We start from the raw sequence: 13,470 nt of genomic DNA, 5'->3' as shown, positions 1-13,470 counted from the left end.
ATTTATTCTATCAGCAAACTCCTTCTCTAAAATTAAAATCTCTTTGTCCACATTGGTAATATAAATAATAATTAGCAGAAAAGCAGACAGCTCTATTAGCCAGAAACTTAATGAAAATATTTCATTTCAGATAATTTACTGAAATGGGTCTTAAGCTGATTAAAGTAATATCTAACTAAACCTAATAACCAAACCTTCATTATGCTTTTTTTAAAAGTATAAATGTATAAAAATGTAAAATAAGAAAACATGATAGTTGTATCAATAATACTACAGTGTGGACTATTTCAGAAATAAGTCTGCTGGTTAATACTTCTTATCTGAGTTTCTATACTTCTAATGTAGACAGAAATGTACAAAATATAATTTGAACAAAGAAATTCAAATGCAAAGAGATAGTTAAGCATTTAGAGGTCACAGGAAATAGCTAAGTTGAGCTTATTTGGGTGAAATTTACACAAATGAGAAGAATTACTGCCTTGAGGACATCTCCCTTAAAAAGTGAAGGTCTGGGGAGAAGTACTCATGGATGACCTCCCATCTCAACCCTCCCTGCCTCAGTCCTCCCTTCTCGTCCCAACCACAGTTCTCCGATTCATGAGGGAGGGCCTTGGGGGTTGCGTGTCGACCCCGCAGCCTGCAAGCTCTGCCCACAGCTCCCACCAGCAGCTGCTCCAGGACACCCGCAGGTGTACCAGGGCACATGCCTGCTTTGTGGTTCACCTGGGGGAAAACAGATCTGGGGGAGAGGCCAATATAGGCAGTAGAAGTGGACTCAGCACAGTGGAGGCAGGAATTCTTGGGCCCTGGGTACCTGGGCTGTGATCTAGAAGTGGGGAGCTGGGCTTTGCATGGGCATGTTTTCTTGGCCCTCTAGACTCCTCACCCCATGGGAGGGTCACACCATAAGAGGGCTTAGAGATGGCAGAAGAGGAGCAGGGCAGAGGAGGGTCTAAGGGAAACACTGTCCAGTATTTCCCTTTTAAATAATGTATAAAAGGCGCAAAAGTCAGCAAAAACCAGCCAGGGAACATGATGCCACGGTGAGGTGGAGGGCTTCTCTTTTCTGTGTAGCAAAGAAATTGTTCTCTGTGTGTTCTCTTATGGAAAAAAAAGATTAAGAACAAAGACTCATGTTTTAGGAAGACAAAGTAGCAAAATGGATGAAGGACGTACGTGAAATGAAAAGTCTGTGAGGACTGGGATAAGTCAGCAACAGCACACTCGTTCAGCTCCCTTGTGCTACACGACTCTTCTAAATTAGATAATTAGTGTTTACTGCGACTTTCCGCATGACTGGGGCTGCTGGAAAAGAAACTGCAGTGGCAGCAGCTAATCAGCATCCGACATTCATTCCCCCAGCAAGGGAAGGAGGGAGAGGCGGTGACCCGTGTGTATCCAATGACAAAGACACTCAAAAGGAGTGTCGGATGTTTGCGCAAAGACCCTCATTCACTCTCTGGACGCAGACAGGAAAGAATGAAGCTCCAGGTGGATTGGCAGCCACCTTCCAACCAAGAGGAGAGGAGGTTTAGGATGGAGGCAGCAATGTGGAAGATGGAGTGAAGAGATGGAAGAACCGAGTTCTCAGTGGTGAGGTTTAGGTGCCAGGGCAACGCAAAGCTGAAGCCTGAGTCAGGGCTGGAGTTTCAAGTTACTTGGCCAATAAATACCTTTATTTAAAGACTAGTTCTGTTAAGTATTCTGTGACTTATAATGTGCCCTTGATAATATATCTATTTTTAAAGTTTAAAAACCCAGCTAATTTCTTCTTTCCTAAGGTATAGTTCCTAGTAGTAGATCTATGTATAGTTTGAATGATAAATTACTCTTTTCACATGGGAAGAGAATGTGCCTAGTTATTCATAGAAATGTTAAATAGTTATGTCTAGCTGGAAAAATTTGAAAGATCAGTGAAGAGTAGTAGAAAGAGACAAAGGTTCTTACTAACACCCACTCGTACACCCAGGTTTCTGAGTCATGGCGTTCTTAATGCCCCCAATTCAAAGAGGAAAACAGTCTGTTCTAATTTAATAATGTCTTTTAATAAACAATTACATTCATTACTTCCTTTGTTTTGTCTGATTAAACTTTAAAGTAAACATTATAATCTTCATTTGACAAATGACGATACTAAGACTCAGAGAAGGAAAGTAACTGGTCTGAGGTCATAGAAATACTGAATAGCAGAGCTGGGATCTTCTGAATTTAAAACCTACACTCCTTAACAGTTGGAGCAGACTGACTGGCTTTCAAGTTGAACTTTACCACAAGCACCTAGGTGACCCTGGACAAAATATTTATCCTCTCTGTGCCTTGGTTTCCTCATTAATAAAATGTAGATAATAGCAGGACCCACTCCACAGGATTGCTGTGAGGAATAAGGGAGGTAACAGGCACACAAAACTTAGGACAGTGCCTGACAGTAAATGCTGAATACACGTCAGTAATTATTACACATTGCACTCTTCTATTCTCTGCATCGTGCAGAGAAGACAGAGAAGAAGATCCTGAAAGAAATTCAGTTTCTCCTAAATTAACTCCACTGATGCTGTTTCACAGTTGGATAATGGTTCCTACCCCTTGGCAACTTGGCCTGGTATCAAACGGATGGAACTGGGTAACGTTAAGCTGTTCTGATTGTCACAATAAGTTATTTCATAGCAGCCTCATATTGAGTGCAAAATTCAGAATCAAGAGTGTCATTTAGAGATCAGATCTAATGATACAAGAACAGGCTTTGTGATTGATATTGACTTACTGTTTTAGTTGTCAGAAACTTGGAAAGAAAAGTAGTCCATGATGAATACAAAAACCTTACAGTGGTTCATAATATGGTGTTTTAGAAACAAAACGCTAAGACCAAGATTGTCTATGTTAATCTGTAAGTACTGCAACATAGTAATATTTCCTCTTCCCTTTGCCAACTGCCGTTAAATGTTTAAGTCTCACCTAAAATCACCTATTCAGGGAAGCATCCCTTGACCTTTCTGCACCAGGCCAGGATGCCCTGTGCTTCTCTGCTGTAGTGCTTAAAAGCACTGTCATTTAACAGATTTTTAGTATGACTGTTCATGTAATATTCCTATCCCACAGTTAGCTGAAATTCCATGAGGGCAGAGACAGCTTTAATGTCAGTGCTCAGATGGTGTCTTGGACTTAGTAGTAAGGGCTGAATAAAGATTTGTCGAATGGAAGATTGAAGAAATTGGTAGATGAATCAATGAATACATTTAAAGTAAGTTTTAAAAAAACACCAGATTTTTTTAAAATATGTAATTTAATCAGATTTAGTAAATAAATATTTTGGTGATCCTGTCTATTAAATATAGTGTCTTTTCAGTTAAAATGGAAAACAAGTGGAGTTGGTGATGTCATAATTCAAATACATTTGCTTTGTTGTTGCAACAGCCTGTGATCACTTTCCTTCCTCTCAAACCCCTTCCCTTACCAATCTCATTTCCTCAACTATTTATTCTTCCCTCCCCAATATTTGCATTTAGTAGAATGATAACTCGTATTAAATATTATAGTAACATGCCCAAATGAAGTCAGGGGGAAATAGGTTTTTTTAAAAAACCTGCTAGAATTGTTTTATTTCAAGCCAGCATTACATTACTTCTTTCAACCAACTTTTTATTCCTTTCTAAAGGAACTTAAAATTAATTATATAAAAGATATATATATATATTCACTTAATAAGTAAAATTGAGTGAAAAGTCCCTTTAAGAGTAAGCTTGTATATAAAAATACCTGATGATGTATGAATCAAACTCAGAGATCATGGGATTTTACTATATGAAACACTCTGTATATGGATGGCCAACAGGCACATGAGAAGATGCTCAACATCACTAATCATCAGGGAATTGCAAATCAAAACCACAGTGAGATATCACCTCACACCTGTCAGAATGGCTATTATCAAAAAGACACATGGTAACAAGTGCTGGTGGGGATGTGGAGAAAGGGAACACTTGCGCACTGTTGGTGGGATTGTAAATTGATGCAGCCACTACAGAAAACAGTTTGGAGGGTCCTCAAAAAATTAAAAATAGAACTGCCACATGATCCAGCAATTCCACTTCAGGGAATATAACCAAAGAAAATGAAAACTCTAACTTAAAAAGACATCTGCACCCCATGCTCACAGCAACGTTATTTACAATAGCCGAAGCATCGAAACAATTCTAGTGTCCATCCACAGATGAATGGATGAAGAAGTTGTAGTGTATTATTCAGCTATAATAAACAAGGAAATCCTGGTATCTGCGACAACATGGATGGATCTTGTGGGTGTTATGCTAAGTGGAATAAGTCAGACAGAGAAGGACAAATACTTTATGACCTTAACTTTATGTGGAATCTTAAAAAAACAAAAGAAAATGAACAAAAAACAAACAAAAACTCATAGAAAAAGGGATCAGACTTGTAGTCACTAGCGGTGGAGGACTGGGGGTTTTGTGTGTAGGGAACTGAAGGAAGGTGAGCACTTCAGGAAGATGACCTGCACCAAAGCCAAGAGCTTCCAGTTATAAGATAGTAGAGATGTAATGTACACATGATGACTATAGCTACCATTGTTGCATGACAGCTATGAAAGCTGTTTATAGAATAAATCCTAAGAATTCTCATTACAAGGAGAAATTTTTTCTTTCTGTTTTACATTCTTTTTATTGTACTATATGATATGATAGATGTTAACTAAACATATTGTGGTAATCATTTCACTATATATGTAAGTCAAACCTTTATGCTATACACCTAAAAATCATACAGTGATATATGCCAACTATATCTCAATAAAACTGGATAAAAAAAATACCTAGTAATAGGAAGTGATAGTGTTTCTTCAAGAAGAAAGATATCATCCTATTACCATAGTTACTGGAGAAAAAAAGTCATGCGTTCTTAGAATTCTTATGTGTACAGTCACTAACTTTAAAAGGTAGAAAAATTAATAAAAACAGTTTAATTCTCAGCTTTAATCCCCAAAGGATTAAACTGCCGTAAGATACTTTCCCTAAACTATTAAACTCCTCTGAAATAAAAAATCAATCACTTCATTTACTCTAGATATCTTTTCTTAAAATCAAAAGTTGGGAAGTTATAAATATATTGGGTAATAGATCACTGGGTAAGTTTAAGCTAATTAACCAGAAAATAAGAACTACAACATATTCAAATCCTTCAGGAATTTAATTCAGACTTTTTAATGATAAAGCCAAGGCAGCAAAAGAAAAGAGTGTACTTAGTGGCTAGAGAAAGTGAATCAGGAATAAAAAATACCGAGTTTATTGCACACAGCCCACCGTACAGGCTTGAATAAGCAACTTGACCTTTGGAAGTCTGAGAGCTTCCATTTATCTGCTCTCTAAATATGCTTATGATAAAAATGTCATTAGAAGTATGCTGTGAGGATTAAGGTCAGCGAAGAACTGTGAGATTCATGGGTAGGAGATGAAAAGGAACTCTAAATACCATAACTATAAACTAATAAAATTTTAATGTTACTTAAAAATCACATAGCTATCTGGGATAGATTCAAAGATGATACACTAACATCAGTATTTCATTTACATTGTATTTTGGTTTTAAATATAATGAAACTCCAGAAAGTATTTGGAAAATACATGAAAAAAGATCATCTGATATTTATCTTTTGCTTTGGAAACAAACCGTTGACTCTGGGTCCTCAGAAAAATTCTAGCTTGCTTAGACAAAATAATTTGTTTTTAATCCTGAAACTCTTTATTTAACATTAAGGATATGAACTAAGAGCTGCACAAAGTAGCCCTTTAATGTGCCTTATCGCTATTCCCAGACCTTTTCTTCTATGGTGTCTGCGCAGTGCTGGACACTGCTTGCTATTCAAATACAGGGTCATTGTAATGATTTATTCTTATGGATGCCAATTAATGTGAAAATGTGGAAAAAGCAGAAAAATGCAATGTTCTAATAACACCTACTAAGAATTAAAATTATTAAAGTTCTGATATATAGGTAGATATATGTATATATGTGATATATAACCTATATATCACATTTGTGTATATATATCATATATATCTGTATATATATATAAATACAAACAAAAATTATGGACAGCATTTAATTTTGTCAAAGGATTCTTTAGTCTAAAAAATGCTTCTACCACAAAATTATTTTAAAAGGCCACTTCTCCAGTATATCTGAGAAGTATGGTTTTAATTGACAAATATTCAGATATACATCTCAGGCACATGCCTGTGTGTGTGTGTGTGTGAGAGAGAGAGAGACAGAGAGGGAATGAATCACAGAGCACAAATAAAATGTTTATTATACCTCTGAATCAACTAGATCTACTCATGAGAATTACAAAAGTTTTTGTGCCCAATAATACAATTAGTGAGAGGCAAAGAAAGCAATATTTCATATGTTTAGGTAAGACCTAGTTTTAAATTTGCTCTAAATGCTTTGGCTATTGGAAACAAGTCCAAATTTTGGAAACAACTGCTTTCAGAATTGGGACCAGAAGATGCTAGAAACTGGTTGAATTGGAAAAAGACATGGGTGATTTTCTGTGAGTGCACCGTATCTCTTAGAGACTTAGAAAATAAATTAGTAAAGTCCTTTCTCTCATTTAAAAATAAAGCTGCCTTGAGCCCAGGAAGGAAAAGGAACTTTCAAAGGCTGCACATAAGGTGGAAGAGCACAGAGCATCCTGACTCCGGGACAGCGCTCCTATGTGACCCCACACTGGTGACTGAGCTTTATTGTATGTAAAATTGATAAACAACAAGGCCCTACTGTACAGAACAGGGAACTAAATTCAATACCTTGTAATAGCCTATAATGAAAAAGAATATGAAAAATAATATACATATACTTATAACTGAGTCACTTTGCTGTACACCAGAAATTAACACAACACTGCAAATCAACTATAACAAAAAAAGAAAGAAATAATATGACATGTTTCTTTCTCCTTCTCTTTCCCTTATCTATTGTACTTGAATTCCAGCAACTGAGAATGGGGTGCTTGAGTGGGGAGAGAGCTAGGGGACAGAGAAATATTGCACTTCATGTGTAACTGCATATTTATTTTCTTCCAGTCATAAATTCAATTTGCTTTGCTTCCTGCCTGAGCGTAAGTCTAGGGCTCATTTGTTGAAATTCTTAAAGTGTGTTAATACTACTACAGATACTTGATAGTATTTATTGAGCGCCTATTGCATTATGTTCACTTTAGATACATTATCTAGTTAATACTCCAAAGTCTCTATTAATATTTTACTCCTGAGCCTTAGAAACATTACATAACTTGCCCAGGGGAGGACAAGGACTTGAAGAATTCTCTCTGACTGCAGAGACCATGTTCTACACCACCTTCCACTTCCACAGAAGGGTGCTTAGTAGCCCTCGATAGATTGTGAGACCAGAAGAAGCTAGACTGGAGTTTAATGCCATGTTACTGCTTATGTGAGTCTTTTTTCCTAACATGGTCTGAGGAACTGGGGGACCATTACAAAAATAAGAAATATTCAGATCAGTAATCAAGTTGACCAAAATTTAAAGGAAAATAGGGTAAAAAATGTTACCACCAAGTTATTGGCCAAAACCAATCACCAATTTTATCAATCTGAATGGATAAAAAATATTTTAATAAAAAACAAATACCATATTTGCTTAAAACCCTTTACTTTTCTTTCTTTTTTTATAATTGAGGAATCTTTTTATTTCTGGCTGTTATTTGTCATGTTTCTGATAGCTTAGAAATCATATCCTACCTTAACCGTTATTTGAAAATTATCTTCAAAGCATCTAAAGTACTTCTTTGGAAAAGTGAAATTGTAACGTGCAAAAAAAAATTTTCTCAAGACAGTTTAAGGACATCGAGGTGCTTTAAAAATTACTAATGTCATTGTAAGCTCTCTTTCTAGAAAAATAAATTCTAGAGAACCAAGGCACATTCCAAAGCTCTAAGTATAGAATGATTACTCTATTTTCAACTTTTTTTTTTTACTACCTAGGTGTCCTGCTGTTTCACTGAATTGGACTCATGTTTTTTACACCTTATTTTCCTAAAGATGCTACAACAAATATTACAAATGTTAGATAATGGCTAGGATTAACAGAAATTCCATACACAAAGTTTTAGGTTAAATAGGAAAAACAAATCTTGAACTTCATTTTGCTGATACCTTCATAAAAGTATGAAATCATTTAGCTTCCCTTGGTTTTACAGAAAACACTTTAAAATGCCATAAAGATGTATAACAAGACATAAAACTGCAAGTATTAACTGTCTATTTCCTTGAAATATAATTTAAACTTGGTGACTAGGACAAGAAAATGTCACATTCCTTTCTCTTGCTAAGGAAATTGCATATTTCCTTTGCAAAAATAAAGAATATGCAGTCTTCATAAGTATATATGTGACAGTTTTAAAGTTGTTTTGTTTCAGGTTAAAGGTTTCTATAAATTTTCATGATTGTCTCAGTGTTGAAAAAAGAAAAGGAACAAAGAAGAAAAAGCAAAATGTTAACCTTAGGCGTACAAGGTTTGTTTTTCATCAAATGTTAAAAACAACATTTATGTTATATCCATGTTTTGTCCTTTCTAAATATCATCTTGGATTATATGATGTTCAAATCCATCATAGAATGAATACACTTTCAAATGTTTGCTTATGTTTCCCTCCATGATCTCCAATGTTCTAAACAGAAAGTTAATCTTCTGTCTTTACCAAGATTTGTGAGGCAAATGGGTATGCGTTTCACTAAGTGGAAAATAGGGCTGTGACATGGGCATTTAACTACTGAGGAGTGCCCAGTGTTTGACTTGTGGACTACAAGCTACCTCAAGATTTGGTTGAGAATACTAATTTCACTTGGGAATGGAGGAATTCTGGAAATAGAGCATCTCTCAAAACAGAGATCAATCAAATTTCCAGAATTTCAGTAAAATGAGATGAAGGAAAATTTAATAGTAATATTAAACATGTAATAAGGGTTTTATGCCTAGTTCCTCATTTAATCCTCACATTAACCTTATTAGGTAGGGATTGCTATTGTCTCCCTTTTACAGATGAGGAAATAGAGGCTGGAGAATTCAAGGACTTCACCAAAATTCACATAGACTCTAAGTGGCAGACTCAGTAGGTTTTGAATGGTTATTGTTTACATCTCATTGCAGAAGAAAAGATGGACAGGATGGAACAGTTCACCAGGAGGTTTATTCTATCCGGAAGGGTTGGACTCCTCATGAGTTTAGAATTCAATTCAGAGTGCATGAATTTAAAGTCCTCAGGGAAAACAAGCTGATGAATCACAGGAGTTCAAAGGGCCAGTCCAAAAGCTCTGAGGGAGACAGGAAAGTCCCCAGCTCAGCTCTCTGGCTCCTGGCAAACTGGCCCAGATAGTGGCTTTGGTAGCCACCACAATGGCTTTCCTGGTCTCTGTAGAGGTTCCAGATTGAAAAGCCAATCAGCACTATCAGAGAGCACAGAATACCAGATCCACCTGTGGGATAAAGCTGGATGCTTTGTCCAACTGGTAAGTATGTTGCAAGAATAAATGTACATGGGCACCTAGATATGTCTATGTAGAGCTGTTGGCTTTTTTTTTTAACTTTATTTTTCCCTTCATTATAAACAGTACAATGAAAGTGTAATACCAGAGCTTAGCAAGTCCATTTAACTCCTAATTTTGCTTAACACGGAAAAAGCCTGCTTCTGAACTCACAAGATTCTAATAGAGTCCTTCTGTAGGAATAACTTTCATTAATGAAAGAAATAATACATATTACTCAGCCATAGCAAGAACAAACTAGAACACATATTATTTATTATAGTTGATAGTAAATACAGCATTTCCCATACTCCACATATATTTATGAGAAAGATAGTTATATCTCATACATAGCAAAATAAAATGGAGAAATGTCTAAGAATTTCTTGCTATTTAATGCATTAGCTTAAAAGTTAAACTAATTTGATCATTTGCACCATAATTTTCCTATATTTCAAAAGTATATGTAATATTTTTATAAGCAGATAAACTTATTGCCAACATCACTGAAAAAATAATTTTTTGATTTTTAATCCCCTCCAAATTATCAAAAATAGCATTTTTGATAGAACTCACCTTTTGCCCATTCATCCCTGGAATTCCAGGTGCTCCAATAGAACCCTAAGGAGACATGATTATATTAAATTGATATCATAATCACAAAATATTTCAATTCTAAATTTATATTGCGTTAGTTATATCAGCCATAAATTTACTTCATTAAATTGCTAAAACATGTCTGGGAGGCTATGTTTTTCAGACCTTATCTGCTGTGTTCAAGTACACAATAATGTAAGCAAACAGATTTATCAAGCTTTTCCAGAAACCATGAAGTTAAATTTAAACATATTTCTAAATATCTACTTAATCCTACTATGATTTTAAAGAAACATATCATAAATTGAGATCTGTATCTATCAAAAGGTCACATGACACTAAATTTGGGTGCTTTTAAGAATTAAATAGGCTTAGTTTCATCTGGAAAAAGCCCAACAGTAGCAGTAACTCTTATGGTTTAAATACCATAAAATGAAAGGTAACTAAAATAACAACCGCTTGTTACATAATTAGTTAAATAAGGAACCCATGTTGTAAACTCAAATTTGTTGTATTTGAAGCATTTCTCCCAGACTCTCAGGGAGTATATTTAAACCACATGAGTGTGAATAGATCTTCCAAAGTAGACTAAAAAGGATGCTACAAATTTTAAACACTGAGTAGGAACAACACAACTTCTACACATAAAACATTATGTTAAGAGTGTGTGTGTGTGTGTGCACGCACACACCTGCTTGGATGTGTGCACACATGCACTAGGGTGATTAGAACAGTTGGACATATGTGGTTGAACCGAGAATGAGAAAGCTAATTATTACGTGAGAAAATCTGACATTCAACTGGATACAGAAACATTAATGAATGTTTTCAAATAGTGATGTCATTTCCCTCCATACAGTTCCATTTTAGGTTCTGGGGAAACCGTTTTTAAATAGAATGTGCTTCTTTTTGGTTTAGCCCTAGAAAACAGATATTTTCTTCATAGATGTATGATATGAAATTTCTTTAATAACAATGGGAAAAAAGTTAAAATAGTAATTCTAAATTTAAAACTGTTCCCCAAAATAAAATCTGTTAAAATGTAGTCATTATATGCAAAGCAAAATCAGATGGCAAGTTCCTTAGTGCTTTCTCGGTGATTATATTGAGTGGGTCATTAAAGGACTTCCCGAAGCCTGAGGCAGTAATTTTATCCTGGTGGCATGTGGATTAGGGTAGCTTTACAATTTCACACCATGCTTAATAGAGACATTATTGCGAAGGACAACGTGTTCCTATACACAAGTTGTCTCACAATGCATTGGCTCTTACTTGGTTTGTAGGATTATGTTTCAACAGATGCCACATGCCCAAGCTTGGGGGATAAAAAGTCTCTATCTTTGATGGATTCCAAAGATAAAGAATAATCACTTTTCCACCTGTTGTAATACAATTGTTTTCTTTAGTTTTCCGCAAGTTAAATATCCTTTTTTGTCCCCCTTGTCGGGTGGGAGGTGTGATGGGGAATGGGGACTTAGTGATATTTTGCTGGCAAAGGGCCATCTTCCTGCTATTGATAGATTCACTACTATAGGACTGATGGAATTTTAGACGTGCTAGACCCTGTCCATCAGAATGCAATGGTCAATTCTGATGGCAGTGGATAATGTTGAAATGATAATCAGGAAGCCACTTTTCAGGTTACCTCAGTGAAGGAAGACACTAGCGGGCCACTTGAATACAGCCACCAAGCACAAGTATATCCTTTGTTCTGTTATGTTTAATCCTCATTTGACAATCACATATTGTGCAAGACCATGCATTTAATTTGCGATGTTGCATGACCCTTCACATTCTAAGTTTTGTCATGATGCTTTACCAGTCTTTGAATTAAAAACTCCATAACTTACAAGTTGAGCAGACAGCTTATTTTAAAGAGTGTGCTCTGGATTTATTGGACTTTCTATACTGGAATTGATTAGAAATCTAATGATTCACATTATATGATTGTATTTTTAGAAAGCAGAATGCACAAGCCAGACTGCTTCCCCGTGGCTTACAGTAGCTAATTCCATTCCCCTCTCAGGTTAGCCATTAGGAGATGGGAGTATAATTACTTTCACAGTATTGTTTATACTCTACCTTTTGTCCTGGAGGCCCCAGAGGACCCTAAAAAAAGAAAACCAATTCAATTACCATAATACCATAACCATTTAAACTCAAATGATCAATTAAAACTGTCCTATTCTGTAAGGTTCTCTTTACCACGCTGAAATATTGCTTATGTTTTGTGCATCAAGGAAAATGAAGATTTTCGGTTGGAAATACACAGTGGATCTTTTCTCTTATTCTCTTTTTTTGTTTTCATATTCTTTTTCATTATAGATTACTACAAGATATTGACTATAGTTCCCTGTGCTGTACAGTATAAACCTGTTGTCTCATTCTCTTTTGAAGAAAATTAAGCATATGCAGTAGGATTCTGATTTATCCTTTAAAAAGAGAAAGAATCTTTGCTGCTTCAGCGCATCTGTTTCTTCAAATACCTGCAAATCTATCACATCAATCTCATTTAGAAGGCTGGAGATGTTGCTGCCAGAAGCACTTAAAATGCAATGCAGTTCCCAGCAAATGGACGTGTTCTAGGACATCTGCATCTGCAAAACTTCAGTATGCAGATTTGCAAAGGAAATGATTGAATGGCATTACAAAGAAACATGTTTTGTTCTATTCTTCCTCTTAGGAAACGTGGCCAATTGACTTGCACAAAAACTTGTTTACAAATTAGGGGGTGCCAAGGTCATTTGTGACACCTAGTGTGCACCAGAAAAGGGAACAAAAGATGCTGTCAGCTGTTGCATAAACTATGACACTGGGGCCAGAGAGGGAGGGGAAGAAGAAATATAATATTTAGGAAGATGAATGGGAATATTTACTTTTAAAATGAAAATGTGGCAGTTCTGAGATTTAGCAGTTTTTGACCACAAAGTCAGTGTTGGGATTCTGTTGGCTTTATTTAGAGCAAGGCACACTTTGGAAGAGTGGAAAAGAACACAAAAAGAGCTATAGTTCTGACTATTGATGTCTATTTTAAAATAAAAACATTAAGCACTTTTCTTCCAATTCTTTAAAAACTACTTTTAATTTTAGTATATTTAAACAAAGTTATAGATTCCCCATCATCCCATGTAAAAAACTCTTTATTCCATTACACTTAACTAATGGCTAACTTATTTTCCATGTGTGACATTTCAGTATAATCAGCACCTTACATTTAGACTCTGCCATAAAATAAAGTACTAGGGTGATAATTAGAGGAAGAATTGGTCATGCAACATTTTTTAAAAATTAGAAATACACAACATTTAGGAACATTCTGAGA

At 35.5% G+C, this 13,470-nt stretch overlaps 1 protein-coding gene across 1 annotated transcript in view; it reads right to left on the bottom strand.

The window, feature by feature from the left end:
- Positions 1 to 13,470, bottom strand: part of COL25A1 (collagen type XXV alpha 1 chain) — a 419,343-nt gene that overhangs the window by 93,149 nt on the left and 312,724 nt on the right. The window contains exons 11-12 of the mRNA XM_074342511.1: positions 12,231 to 12,257; positions 10,128 to 10,172 (exon numbers count right to left, since the gene is read on the bottom strand). Of these exons, the coding sequence (XP_074198612.1) occupies positions 10,128 to 10,172; positions 12,231 to 12,257 (72 nt within the window). The remainder of the gene's footprint in view (positions 1 to 10,127; positions 10,173 to 12,230; positions 12,258 to 13,470) is intronic.

The sequence above is a fragment of the Camelus bactrianus genome, chromosome 2, assembly GCF_048773025.1.
Source record: "Camelus bactrianus isolate YW-2024 breed Bactrian camel chromosome 2, ASM4877302v1, whole genome shotgun sequence".
NCBI lineage: Eukaryota > Metazoa > Chordata > Mammalia > Artiodactyla > Camelidae > Camelus > Camelus bactrianus.
The sequence above is the reverse complement of the archived record's forward strand: the minus strand, read 5'-3'. Positions and strand labels throughout refer to the sequence as shown.